Below are 13703 nucleotides of genomic sequence, written 5' to 3' on the forward strand. Positions count from 1 at the left end.
ACAACGCAACCATGAGTGCCAGTGATGCGCAGGTGACAATTTGCCACTGCCCTTCCATGGCCAGCAGCTCTGAACAAGGGATAACAGTGATGGTTGAAAAGGAAAATCCCAGAGCTTTGTCTCCAAGGGGCAGAGACGGAGCAGAGGAGTAGGTATTTTGCTGTAAGATCTCCTGGGGTTCAAAAAGCACCAGCAGAGCCAAGGTAGAGAGTTGCAACAACCTGGATTATACCAAAAGGCCTGTAACGTCTGTTGGTGACTGCTGGCTTTTAAACACCAACACCAGGTGATTCTGTGAACATGGAATGCCTCACTTTAAAGACAGTAAGTTTTCTGGACGATTTGGAAACAGAGTCTGGGTGCACTTGTGGTAGAAATTCAACAGTACTAAGGCAAAACTACAGTGTGGCCAGGTGCAAATATGTTTTAAAGCCAGTCTCATCACTTTTAAACCTGGCCTCAGTGTATGTCATGGTCACTACTGGAATGGTGAAGCAGCCTATCGTAGAGACACTGCTGCAGGGAACTGCCCCTTTACAGAGACACATCAGCCACCTTTTCCTAATCAAAAGGGATTTCCCACTCCATGGCAATACACAGTAAAACACCGGAACACGCACACACACAATATTAAAAAAGGAAATAAAATAAAAAGTGATATGCAATATCATGACAGCATCTTTAACAAAAAGGGGTGTGAGATCATGTCACCCATTCTTCTTTACACAAGCAGAATTTCATGTGATGCATATCAGCTGCCAATGGGTTGCTAAGTAGTGAAGGACACTGCACAAACACTTAGAAATCCAGACAAACAAAAATCCTTATTTTTTTAACACAGAAAAAAACAAGTCAAATGCCAGTGCTTTAAAGCAAAACACTAGAATGACTGCACTTACCACCTGGTAAAGGATTAAAGAGCAGAAAGAGAGGTTCCAGGAGCAGAAGGGAGGGGGAAAAAAAAAAAAAAAAAGAAGGAGAGGGAAAAGAAGAAATTAATGTTACACATGCAGAAAACTAAAGAGAAGATCTTTCAAAGAAAAGCTCAGGCATTTCTACACCTGGTCAAAAGCAAGCTATTTTTAATTTGCCTTGATAGCACGAGACCATTTCTTCTTACCAGGTCTTTTAACCAGCTTGTCAACAAAAAATTGAAATGGTAAAGTTTTGGGAGGTTTAGGGTTTTGGGGCCTTTTCAATAATTTCTACATTCCCAAAGACATATTTTGGAAATATTTTTTTAAATTAAAAATACTACACAAAATAAGACTATTTTGAAGTGAAGTTGCATAGTTTGCTTTCTGCCACAATGCTGCCTTTGCTACTAAAAGAAATGCTTTGACGAAAATACTTCCTTGGCTCCAACCACTGTGGCTGAAGGATGAATGCTTTGAGAGACCCTCCCAGCAGCCGGCCCCACGGCTGTCCCACTGCCTCCAAGAGACACTTGGTGGACATTACTGGCAGCCATGTGGGTGGGAATGGACCCAATGGCCAGTGTGACGCTGGTCACAGGCTGCCTGTTCCCCAAAGGATGAGGACGTGGCAGCTGTAGCCAGCCTGGTGCAGACCACAGTGCACATCTGGAAAGGATGCTCTTGCAGAAACCAGTAATTCCCTTCACTGACTGAGGTGTTCACACTTCGCCACTGTCATGATGGCAGCATCTGTATGGTAATGATGGGGAGGGTCTCCCAGATGGACTGTCAGGATGGCACAGGTGAAGCTGGTGACCTTGGCACCTTTCCCATCACAGGTAAAGAGCACTCGTGTAGTGTCCTCTCCCCACCCCCATAGTATGCAAAAAAAGAGCTGACTGTAGCCTAATGTCCCCTCTTTAACAGGCTAATGAACAGAAATTCAGGGCAAGCTTCTGTAGATGCACAACAAGTTGTTACTAGCTGGAGGCAGAAGAGGACTCTGACGATACAGCTTGGAAATCATGGGCTTGTGGGGCAGAAGAAGGGTGTGTAGGTTTCACATCCACAGGCTGCTACCACAAGCCAGCCCCCTGTGTCCCCTCTATCTTCACACAAGTTCTGGGGAATCTTTGGCTCCAAGTCTGAGCTCTCAGAGGGGCTATGAAAGAAGGTACTTCAGTGACCTGAGAGGTGAGGAGCCCCCTCTACCCCTGGAAAGGAAACACATCCCCCTGAAGCTCACAGCCATGCTCTATGCCTCACCATAAGGCTGGAGAGCAGGGAGGAGATCTGGGGTCAATGGTAACTATCGCCTCCCACAGCACCAAGCAGGGCACAGAATCCATGCGTGCTCCCAGACGTGTGCTATGGCAGGGGTCTGCAAGGGTACATGATGTCCCAGAGCTGCCCTCTATGCCTATCTCCCCCCACAGTTATTTTTCCTCCCACTCTGCTGTGCTCTCTACACTGTGGTTGACCTTTTAGGAACAAATCCAACCTATGCCACCTGAAAGAACCTCTAAAAGGTGGCCAGAGATCTTACAGCCTCTGCTGTTTTCCAGCCACACTCCTGGGCACTGAGCTCTGCTCACACTGCTCTCTGTCCAGAGGTCTCTCTGATAGGACACTCCCCAGCAGCTGGCTGTAATGACTTGGGGGAAAGGAACAGCTGGGACTTACTTCATGTTTTTGGAAGGAAAGATCAAATCGAGACCTGTATGAAACCACTGATCCCTTGCAGCAGTTTCTGGGATGAGGGAAGCCGCAGGTGTCTGCACTGCAAGAAGCAGCATCACAAGTGGTGCTGCTGCTTGCCAGCCCCACAGAGACTGGTGGTGAGGACCTCTCCATGAGAGCTCCCAGGACAGGGCTGATGCAAGCAACAGGTCCTGGGTAGAAAGCTGCACTGCCTCTGCCTGTGTAAGATAACTGATGTCAGCAGGAGATATGCCTTTGGGTCGAGAGTGGAGCGACACTAAAAGGACTGTCCCCAGGTATGGGCCTAGCACCCAAAATTCCCCCTAGAGCTGGTAAGAGGACTCTCTGCCAGCCTATTTCAATTTTCCAGAAACACATCCTGCATAAGGAGACAGAACTCGACACTGAGAAAGAAAAAAAGAAGGATGCATCTCCAACTACTACTTACGTGGCCATGAAGGTCTGTGTTTAGCAGCATCAGGGCACAGGTGAGCGTATGAATCCCATCTGAAACACACAACAGCCAGATGGCTGTGATTACTCCCCTTCCCACGCAGTTTTTGTGTTTGCTGTCTTGGCGGCCCACCCATTGCAAAACCAAGGCTAGTTGCTATGTCTGGGGACCTTAAAGAATACCTGTTTCTTTCAACCGCATAAGATGGTTAAAAAAAAAAAAAAAAGATAGCCTTTTTTCCCTCAGTCTTTACCTTTTCCTGAAATGATCACCAGGGCTTTAGACCAATTTTGTCAACGGCTTTTTAAAGACCAGACTTTCCGCCATATCCATTTTGTGCCGATGCCATTGTAGAATGGGGCAGAGACCCTGGCAAACAGCTAGTTTGCCCCCCGCTGATCACAGTCACCACAGGGATTTGTCCTGAGGTCTTTAGCCATCATTCCCAGGCAGCCTGTAAGTTCTTGAGATGTTCAACAAACATTACTACTACAAATGAGTGCAGCACTTCTGGCTCTTTGACTTAACAAAGCTCACATGAAGCTTTCCTTCCATTTGAGACAGCACAGCACCCTCTTCTGTACCAAGCAGCCTGGTGGCTTGCTGTTATTTCAAAACCATGCTGTGTCCTGAAGCTGTTCAAGGTCAAGAGACTAGTCTCCATGCACCACCCTCACACCAGTGAGATGGAAATGCACTCTGGCACATCAACTGGTCTTTGCAAGGACCTCACAAAAGGGCTAGAGAGCACCAGGGAGGAGGCAGGGGCAGAAATACTACAGCCTTGGTCTTTGGCCCTGCTCTTGGCATGACTTGATGTGCTCACACAGACAGGCTGCTCCACAGACCAAGCCAGATGTGACATGATAGCCCTGGCTTATTTCCCTCGTGCATGCTGCACACGGTGAATTGGTGACCTAGGGTTGGGCTGTGACATACCCCCAGGCTTGGCTGGGGAAGTGGCACTGGTCTCTCCTTGTGGGGACAGATGTGCAGCCACAGAGCACCAGCCACGGCCTGTTCCCATCCTGGTCAGCCACTAAACAAAGGCACCATTTGCGTGGAATAGTGGAACAGTGACAAGCCCTGAGCACCCTATGCTCAAGACCAAGCTCTAAACACTGCCAGCTAAAGGCAGCCAAACGCACAAGCCCAGGATGATGGCAACTGAGCACATGAGCTTCTCCCTTTCCTGAAAGAACTGTGGTCCGAGGAAGGAAGGGTTCCTCATGGGAACATGATATATTTCTCTTTGAGGGCTGACAGTCCTGAGGACATGGTATGACGGACATCTCCCTTCAAGAGATAGTAACTTTCTAAGAAAGATGCTTCCTGTGCTTTCAAAAGCAGCAGCTTCAGGCTTAGGACAATGTCCCTTCTCAGTGCACATTTTTGAGGCTCTGTGGGAGGTTCTGCCCTGACATCTTCACCTGGCTTTACTGTTATCACTTTGGTCAGGTAAATCATGTCCCACATGGCCCCAAGGTGGAGCTGGTGTCCCAAAAGCCTCTATTCTCTCACTGGCACTTGGCTCAGTTGCATTCACTTTTTCTCTCGGCTCACAGGGTATCTCAACACAACCATATAGTTCTTCCATGTCTGGGCTTCATCAGTACAGGAAAGCACTAATAGCATGTCCAAGACACCACCCCCTGAGAGGAAAACCAGCCACTGCACGCAGCAGTCAGCAAGGCAGTTTCTGCCGCCTTCATTTGCAGCATCCCATCATGCAAGGCTGAAGTGACCCTTGGTGTTGCAACAGCCATGTCTCCATCAGTGGAGGAGTCAGTGGATCAGCAGGTAGTGATGCCCTAAAACGTTTTAGAGGGCTGTAAGACCTTCTCAGCTGCCTGATCATCTTCAGACAAAACTGCTTTGATTCTATCATGCCTCTGTGCCCACAGGCCATCACAGCCAGAGCAGATAACACACAGTTGCTCGAATTTCATCTTGGTGGAACACCTTTTGTAAGTTTAGGCTGGTGCAACGAGGAATTGCTTCCTGAAGAAAGAGCTTGCAATAGCTTTCTTAAATTATCATGCATCTAGTGCATGCTTTTGCAGCATCTGCCTGCCCAGCAGGTGCCATTCAGGCCCGGCTCTGGGTGGTTGGTTTTACACTCAGGCTCTGTGGCACACGTGCACTGTGAGCGTGCAATGGACACTAGAGCCAGGGAAAGAAAGTGGTACCTTCCGACGTGCTCTCTTCTGGGTTGCACTGGCAGTATCGCCGAGAGAAATGAATTAGCACCCGCTCCCGCTCCTGTGTCTCTCCCATCAGTGGGAATGCTTTCAAGAACGTCCTGCAAAGTGAAAATGATAGTTAAACATGTCATGAATCTATCTGCTGGGCAGCATCCATGCTAAGGAGGGAGACGGAAAGGAGGTCTCGAGAGCAGCTAGGAAGGCCTTTGTCCTCCCCCCAGCCCATTCAGCCCTGGGCCCCTGCAGGTACAATGCAAAGGGTGTCTATGGAGCCAGCTCTGAGCTGTGTAGGGAAATGTGCTGTCAGCTGAGATCTGACCCACCTGTGGCTTGATGGCACCAGGATGGGTCGTCTGTCCCAAGGGAAGAAGTTGCTCCCACTTGCTCTGATTTTGTACAGGATGGGATTCCTGGGAAAGCTGCTCTCCACCATGGGGAAGCAGGCTGGGGGCCCTCTTGTCGAAGCCCACTTTTCATGGCAGTACTTTGTGCGAAACATGACACCAAAGCAAAGATTAAATGACAACCTGGAGCTGCCTCCAGCCCTTGTTCCTATCAGACAGGCAGCCCCCGGTGGCACCAGGAAGCCTGGGGGAGAAACCCACCACACTGCTCCGCTCTGCCCAGCCCGAGCCCTGCGCGGGAGCACCAGAGACCAGCTCACCTGAGTGCTTTGTCAAGGGTCAGGCCGGTGAAGTCAAAGAAGCTGAGATACTCCTCTGCTACCAACTTGCTAAATTCGTTACTGTAATTAAAGAGGGAGTAGTCAGCCCTTTCATTGGGGAAGAAGACTGTCTACAAGAAGAGCAGCAGACTGCTGTCTCCTGGCCAGCCCAACTCCCAGCAAGATGCCACAGATGTGATCCCAGACCCAGGGGGACTTTCTCCCAGCTTGAAACACTGCTGGAGGACCCCTGACCTACAAGGGGTCCTAATGTGCCCACAGCCTAGCAACTTGTCTGCCAGCCTTAAACACCTGAGAATGAGAGGTGCCTGCCCCCAGTGCATCCCTCCGCTGTGCTGCTGGCCAGGCAGAGCCTCCTCCCCAGTCAGCCGGGAGGAGGTGGCCATGAGGATGCGGCCATGAGGATGCTCTGTGCTCATCGAGCACCTTCTCTCTTACCTAGTCCTCTCCCATTGCTGGACACATCCCCTCCTCCTACTGCAATATTATTGCTCTCCACTTCACATTGGCCCCCATCCCACCCTCTCACCGCAACACCTTGCCAGCATGCCAGATGGATGCCGCTGGGGACTGGAGCAGGGTAGCCCAGGTGAGCTTCTGGCCCTGCTCATCCATGGATGCTTCTCCAGAAACCATTCCCCTGCCACAGTTTTGAAGGATGGTCGAAGAAGTGTGGCCTTTAAAGCTAGAATGGGTGCTAGTTACGTTCCTCTGTCTACACAACTCAGGCAGCAGAAGTGCAAGAATAATCAATGAATGCTGGCAAGAAACAGGAGGTGACCTCAATGCACTCAGCCTTTGCCATACACAATTCCTTTTCCTCCTCCTCACCAAACAGAAAGCATATCGCTAAGCATTGCACATCCAGTTTCATGCAAGGACATGTTACAAGCAGAACTCATTGCTTTTCCTGCAGCCTTGTTTCATCTTCTCCTGTGAGGCGAATGCTGTAAAGCCTCTGGCATGGGTGCTGATTGGAAGCATAACACACTGCAGGATCAGGCAAAGCAGCATGTCAGCTCCAGGGGAGAGGTCCAGGCTGAGTTTTGAGGGGTGGGACATAAGTATTGGTGCTGGAATTTGTGCAGCAGACTGTTTCAAAGCCATATGAAACCACAAGGCCTCACACTCATAAAATAATCTTATAATTTGGGATTGCTAGCTCTGGGAAAGAGCGTGTCTTCAAGGGTCCATGGCCCCCCAGGTTACTCTGTCTGAAGCAGTGCCACAACAACTGGCATGCAGATTCCTGGCAGCGCCCCAGGGAGTCTTCTCCAGTTGTCCTGGAACTTCACAGCAAGGTGATGTGAGATGGGGAAGACGACCACGTGTTTGTGAAAGATGTCACCACATCTTCATCCCTGTGCAAAAGAACGAGCAGAACCAAGCAAACCCCAGGCCCCACTGGGAACCTCTCAGCTCTATGCCTGCAGAAGACTTCATGCATTGGCTGTGCGAGGGCTGGGAACTAGCCAGTGCTCTCCCTTCCGCAGGTCAGGTCCCACCTCACACATGCAGCTGTAGTCCCACAGAAGAAAAGGTTGGATTATTTCTGTTCTGGCACCTACTTACCAGGTCTCCTGGGAACCAACATGAGCACTGTGGGCACTGGGCACACAGCAACCACTGCCATGCACTGCAGCGATCCAGAGGGCAGAGCGGTGGCTGTCTCCCCCCACTTAACCTCAAGTTGAACTCGAAGGACTGGCCTTGACCAAGGTTCGCTAAAGCCAAAACACTTGGTGGGGCTATAGCCCAGCACATGTCTTGGGTGGGCTGGGTTGCCCTTCAGGTCTCTCCATGGCCTACACCCTAATTTACACTCCTAACTAGGTCTATAGTCAGGCAGGAAAAAGCAGGTGGGAGTTCCCCTTCACCCCACTCTTCCATCAGGGCAGCCCAGGAAGGCAGGCAGGCATCGCTGCCTGACCCCCAGCTCACTGGGTCGTGCTGAAGGCCAGGAGTCCACAGGGAACCTGTGAGCCCCAGGACGTGAGGTCCATGCCAGCTGCTGCAACGCCAGCAGTTCCCAGCCTGGGTGCCCATCTCGCCTTCCTGTGTGCCTCACTGGGTCCCGCTCAGCTTGGAAAAGGTCCAAGCAGGGACACCAGCCCTGCCAAGGGAATGAGACAGTGCTGCAGGACACGTGGAGACAGCCAGCCCCCAGGAAGCAACAAATTCCTATGCCGAGCCAGGGGCTCAGTGGCATTGATGGGACCCTTCTCCCTGAGCTCCAGAGCCAGTTAAGACGCCCCAGGCGTGCCTGTGACGCAGAACTCTGGCACTGGCCAAGGCAAGACCATGGCCTACACTAAGGTGGGCTTAGGTGTTTGCTCTTTTCTCCTCATTCAAGAACTGGCCTCCTCTCCCTCTGCGCCAGTCCCAGCCCCTCCTGCAGAACAGGTAACACCTCCACCACGCAGCTCAGACACAACAGAGATGTCCCCACATGAACAGCAAAGTGATTCCCACAGGGACATGCCTGGCATTCTCTGGCTGGTGGCCCTGCCACACAGGCAGCCTCTGCAGACCTCCTCTCACCTTACACCCCAGCCTGATGCTCCCCTGCTCTGCCTGGCTTGGAAAGGTCCAGGCACCAAGAGTGCTCACTGATCTGCTGGGTCACAAGCCACCCCAGGGGTAACACAGGAGCCCTGGCCTTTTCCCACAGTTTCATTCCTGCACAGCTGGACGTGGACAGAGGCGTGCTGTTTTATAGCCGGGATCACACTATCCTACAGACCTAAGCCTGTATTTTCAGGGATCCTTTTTGTGCCACAGTCACCTGGGTCAAAAAAAGATTGTCCACAAGAAGTTTGGCTAAGTAAAATTCACCTGATCTAGAGAGGAGGTAAATGCACTGTGTGCCCATGCCATGCTGCCCGTGGGACAGACCCCTGGTTCTCAGCGCACTGCGATGCTGAAACTGTGCTCTGCTGCTTGCTCCATCACTGCCTGTGGGGTTTTGTCCACACAGTGCTCCCTTGGGAAACCCTGCAAGGAGCACCTGGCACTGCCGGTGCTTCATGGCCTGGCAGCTGAAACAGCTCAGCCTCCATCCAGCAAGAGACATGAGACCGCAAGTAGTGATGGAGCTGAGACAATGCCACAGACCAGTCCAGGAACAAGAATCTTCCATGGAGAGTTCAGCTGCCAAAACACATGCTCTTCAGAGAGATGAAGGTGATTTCTGGATTTGAGGTTAATTTCACAGAATTTTGTCAGCTGCACTTTCTCGTTCATCAAGCCTTTTCTATTTGTTTGACAAGGATGAGTGGTTTTGGGTTTGGTTTGGTTTAGGCTTTGTTTTCTTTTTATTTTTTTCCTGAGAAAATTGCCAGTGTTCACAAAGGAAAAAAAGGGGTTAAAATGAACTAAAAAGCTTTAAAATTAGATTTTACTTTTTGCACAATCATCCTAGCCAGCCCACCTCCTACATGGAGCTGGCCTGAAAGCATCACTTAAATCCTATTCCCACCACTGTAAGTTGGTCTTACACTGTCTTAAGTGAGCAAGACCAACTTAAAACACAACTATCCTCATCCTTCTTCCCTTCCTGCTCTGCAAATCCACCTGCTTGGTCAAAGAACCTGCAGCTCTATTCAGGTTTTGTGCTGGAAAATTACGTGGATGACAAAACCCCAGCTGATCAAAACAAAAGTTTTCTTTTAATGGCTGTGTCAGTTCCCAAATGTGGGTCACCAAACAGCTTCCCAAGGCACAAGGATTGCAAGTGTGAGCGAGGGCTGCAGAAACGAGCAAAGGGACACACTCAGATGCACCCCCAGAGACCCACTTCTGGGCACGTCCCCCACCCAGTGAGCTGTCATGGCAAATTTGCGAGAAAGGAGAAGGATGTTAGACCTGAGGCAGCAGCAGCCAGCAATGCACCTGCTACAAGAACCACAGCAAAAAAGAATGGGGATGCTGCCAGGTGATAAAAAGAGCCTCTCTAGGAAACCATTCACGGGCTCCTTCTGTCCCAGGACTAAGTTGGGAGTCACAATCTTTGGTACTGAAAGGCTGCGTATTTGTCAAAGATCAGTTGTGTTCTGCTGATCTGGACAGGAGTGAGACATTTTAAGGACATAAAAAAAACAACAGCAACACAGGTTATATCTGATCCAGAAGAAGGATGATGGGGATTGGTGCCCTCACACTCACTGGCATCCTAAAAAATCTGCTACTGCTACACTCATTAGTCTCTCTCAGAAATCCCCTCTCACTTTTGATTAAATACTTTTTACTTCCTTTTTGTCTTATTCAGACAAATCTACCAGTGAGGTGCTTGGACCTCTGGTGTATACCTGGCTGTCCATCAAACCCTTCATGCCATCTATACAGACTGGGTCAGGAGGCACAGCAGCAAGATTTTGGGGTGCAGACACGAAAAACCTGGGGACTGGCAGGGAGTCCAGTGCAGATCCAGGTCTGGATTCCAAACCCTTCAGCCTGGGGACTGCTTTCGAGGGGGGTCTTTCTGGGCCCTTACCAAACACAGGAAGTTCTTGATCTGGTGGCAGCCTGTGGCCATTGATGCCCAATACAGGCGGGCTGCTTGTAGAATTCAGGCTGCAAGGGCATTGGGCTTGGACCAGTTTCAACTGGAAGGATCTCCAACAGCCCCGACTCCATCCAGCAAGCCCTTGTAACAGCAGGCTTGTCCCTCTCTGCCTCTGTTCTGTCCTACCAGCACAACCAGTGCTCCCCCCAGACCCTACCCAACACAGCTCTGTTTCTGCTGGCCATGCCCAATGCTGCCATCTCCATCAACCCACCTGCAGGGCTGGCTGCCACCCAAAGCCCCACTTACTTCTTCCCAAGTTGGCGTGCTACATCACAGCGCTTGAACCCCTCAAGGTTGTAGAGGCGCTTAGCCAGCCTCTTGGCGGCCTCGCTATCTGCCCTGCAGCCGTTTGCCAGGGTGTCTGTGCTGCCCTGGTCAAGCTGCTCCGTGCTGCCCATGTCAGAGTCTGAGTCGGAGAGCGCGTCTTTCAAGCTGGCATCACTATACAGAAAGAGGAAACAACTGAATGAGAAGCAACGTGACTTGGAGAAACCCACATAAAATGCCACACAACAATATGTTTGTGAAGTGGACAGTGGACAAACCCTCTTTCATTTCAGGTCAAATGAAATAGTACAATTTATTTCAAATTCGTAGAAAAAGACTGGAGAGAAGGTGACTTCTCCCTGAGAAATGAGGATGCATCTGCTTAAAGCAAGCAGACCCATCACCTTTTTAAGCTTCCTCTCTTTCCACTAGTAGGGAAAAGGCTACCAAGCTCTTTCAGAGCTTTGAACACTCAGGAAACCTAAGGGATAGATGGCATGCTTTTCAGTTCAGGTTATTGGCTGAGGATGAGAAACTGCACTTACATAAATCGTGCCAATGGGACTGGCACCACATCTGCTGTCACTGGGGGGCTGCTCCTCTCCTAGCTGCCTACTGGCATTGTGGCCAGCCGTTGTACAGACAACATGCTGAGCAGCCCCACTGGCACCACATAGGTGGGGCTGTGTCCCTTGATTTTATTGCCCAAGGCCAGTCAAGGCACCTGTTAATGTGGTTTTGGGCAGTGGACTCACTGAAGGCCTGATAGTTAGCTGGACGCACGGCCTCGGTCCAGCTCTCCCACGCCCTCACTGCTCAGATGAATGGTGATTCCCTCCAGAGCAAATGTGGACACCAAGTGCCCAGCCTTGCTTTTCTGGGTTCCTGCAGGACCCTGCAACTCACCTGCAGTTTGGGGTCTTGGGTCTGAGAACAGGGAGGACTCAGGCACAAATCCACTGGGGACTGGCTGGTTTAACACCATGAGCACTTGGGTCCCCAAACACCAGCCCTAATGTATGGGTAGGAAATTTCTTCCTGTCGGTGTTTGGCTTCTCTGCCATGACAGCACATGAGAGGAGGCATCAAGGGGGAAAAAAAAAAAAAAAAAGCAGCTCCATCTCTATCATGTCCCCTGAGCCTTGCTCCTGGAATGGAACCCCATAAGACAAGGAACCTTGCCCAAGAAATCGCCAGCCTGTCTTACCTGATGGAGTTTATGATCTTGGTAGCATCTTCCTCTGACCCTTCCACGTGGAACCCATTTGGGATACTCTTCAAGGACAACCGGCTCAGCACGTTCTCTGACCTGCTGCTGGTAATTGAGTGCCTGAGCGGGCTCCCAAAATCTCCCTCCACTGCCTTTGCTGCCGCCTGCTCTTGCTTATCAGCAGCCATGTGGTGAAGGGCTTCTCTCTGCTGGGCTACCAGTTTCTGCTCCAAGAGCTCTGGGCTTTCCTTGACCCTTTGCTGGATCAATGGGGTGAGTGGGGCCTCAAAACTGACACAGCTGTCTGTCTCATCTGTGAGAGAGAGGACGTCCAAAGAGTCCAAGCTGCTGTAGTATGTACCCTTCATAAGGTCAGACTCAACGATCTTCTCAAAAGTCGAGCTGAACCCATCCCTGATGTCTTTGAATTGAAAATGTTCCTTGTCATCCTCACTGTAGATCAGCTTGGCATCTCCAGAAGCAAACCTGGACCAAAACAGGAAATGTAGAAAATACTGTCAATGTAATTGCTTGCACTGTTCCACCTGGAGCTAGGAGGCAAGCGAAGAGACAGAAATCAATGCTGCGATTACAGGCCCTTGGCATCTGTCTGTGGTATAACCTCCTTGGTTCCGAATTTTATTACAAGCTTCCAGAGCTGAAAAAGGCAGTTTTATGATGAGCAATCCCAGAGGCCTGGCCAACCCTTAATTTGGGCATGCCCCAGTAAATGCCAGATCTCTGAACTGGAGATATTTGCACCTGACATCTACTACTGGATCCACTGCCAGAATGGATTTAATCTGCAGGTTATCTCTCCCTTCAAGTGCTCCAATTATAGCTACTTCAAAAGCATGAAAATCCTCTAAGATCGAGGTCAATTCATGTAACTTTGGATGTTGACAGCAAATGTCCTCGGTCCCTCTTATAGCAAAGAAAAAGCAGCAGCTTTTAGGGAGCAATTCATATGCTGCAACTTCAGCCTTTTTTCTTACATGAGGCATCCTAGAAGCGCACAGCACCCTACAAACAGTTTTATCTCTCCTGAGAGGTATGTAAAAGGTGATGGACATACACCGAGACAGGGGAGGCTCCTCACTGCTCTACAGCTAGCCTGGGGGATTCAGGCACAGCATTACAGGCTGTGAAATGCATGAACATATGCACCCGGCTTCCAGGGAAGCATGGATGACCCTCAGCAATCTCAGCTCTGTTTGGCTTTGAATGCAGGGGCATTCAATCCAGTGTACTTCTCAATATGAACCTACACTGGGAGAATTAATCTGAGTCAAACTCAGCAATACCCACTGTGCTGGGAGCCCTGGAGAGCTAGGAGGGCTCAGTCCCTCCTGGAATAGATCAGGCTGCAAGAACCTGCCTGAAATATCATGGTTTCCCAGATGAAACCTACCTACCACCCCACTTCCATCAGACACTGCTGTCATTTGCTTTGTCAGAACCAGACATTTTGTGCTGGGATACAGGTAAAAGTTAGGGGAACAGTAAGTTGGTTTTTTCTCCACCTGTGACAGAGTTAACTTTCTTCATAGCAGCACGTATGATGCTGTGGTTTGGATTTGTGACTAAAACAGCGTTGATAATGTATCCATGTTTTATCTGTGGCTGAATACGCCTGCGTATTCTCTATTTTTCTTTCTCTATTTTTCACTCCCTGGCAAGCAGGCTGGGGGTAGGCAA

The 13703-nt window shown here is 50.1% G+C and overlaps 1 protein-coding gene across 4 annotated transcripts in view; it reads right to left on the reverse strand.

Moving 5' to 3' along the window:
* The window catches only part of PSD2 (pleckstrin and Sec7 domain containing 2), a 78909-nt gene that overhangs the window by 23754 nt on the left and 41452 nt on the right, over positions 1-13703 (reverse strand). For 2 of the 4 annotated variants that reach the window (XM_056348694.1, XM_056348693.1), the window contains 5 exons: positions 12003-12491; positions 10775-10969; positions 5941-6021; positions 5262-5374; positions 3065-3125 (listed from right to left, as the gene is read on the reverse strand). In XM_056348694.1, coding sequence (XP_056204669.1) covers positions 3065-3125; positions 5262-5374; positions 5941-6021; positions 10775-10969; positions 12003-12491 — 939 coding nt within the window. The remainder of the gene's footprint in view (positions 1-3064; positions 3126-5261; positions 5375-5940; positions 6022-10774; positions 10970-12002; positions 12492-13703) is intronic. The other 2 variants (XM_056348695.1, XM_056348696.1) reach the window with 2 other exon arrangements.

This window comes from Falco biarmicus, chromosome 8 (genome assembly GCF_023638135.1).
Source record: "Falco biarmicus isolate bFalBia1 chromosome 8, bFalBia1.pri, whole genome shotgun sequence".
In the NCBI taxonomy this organism is placed as follows: domain Eukaryota; kingdom Metazoa; phylum Chordata; class Aves; order Falconiformes; family Falconidae; genus Falco; species Falco biarmicus.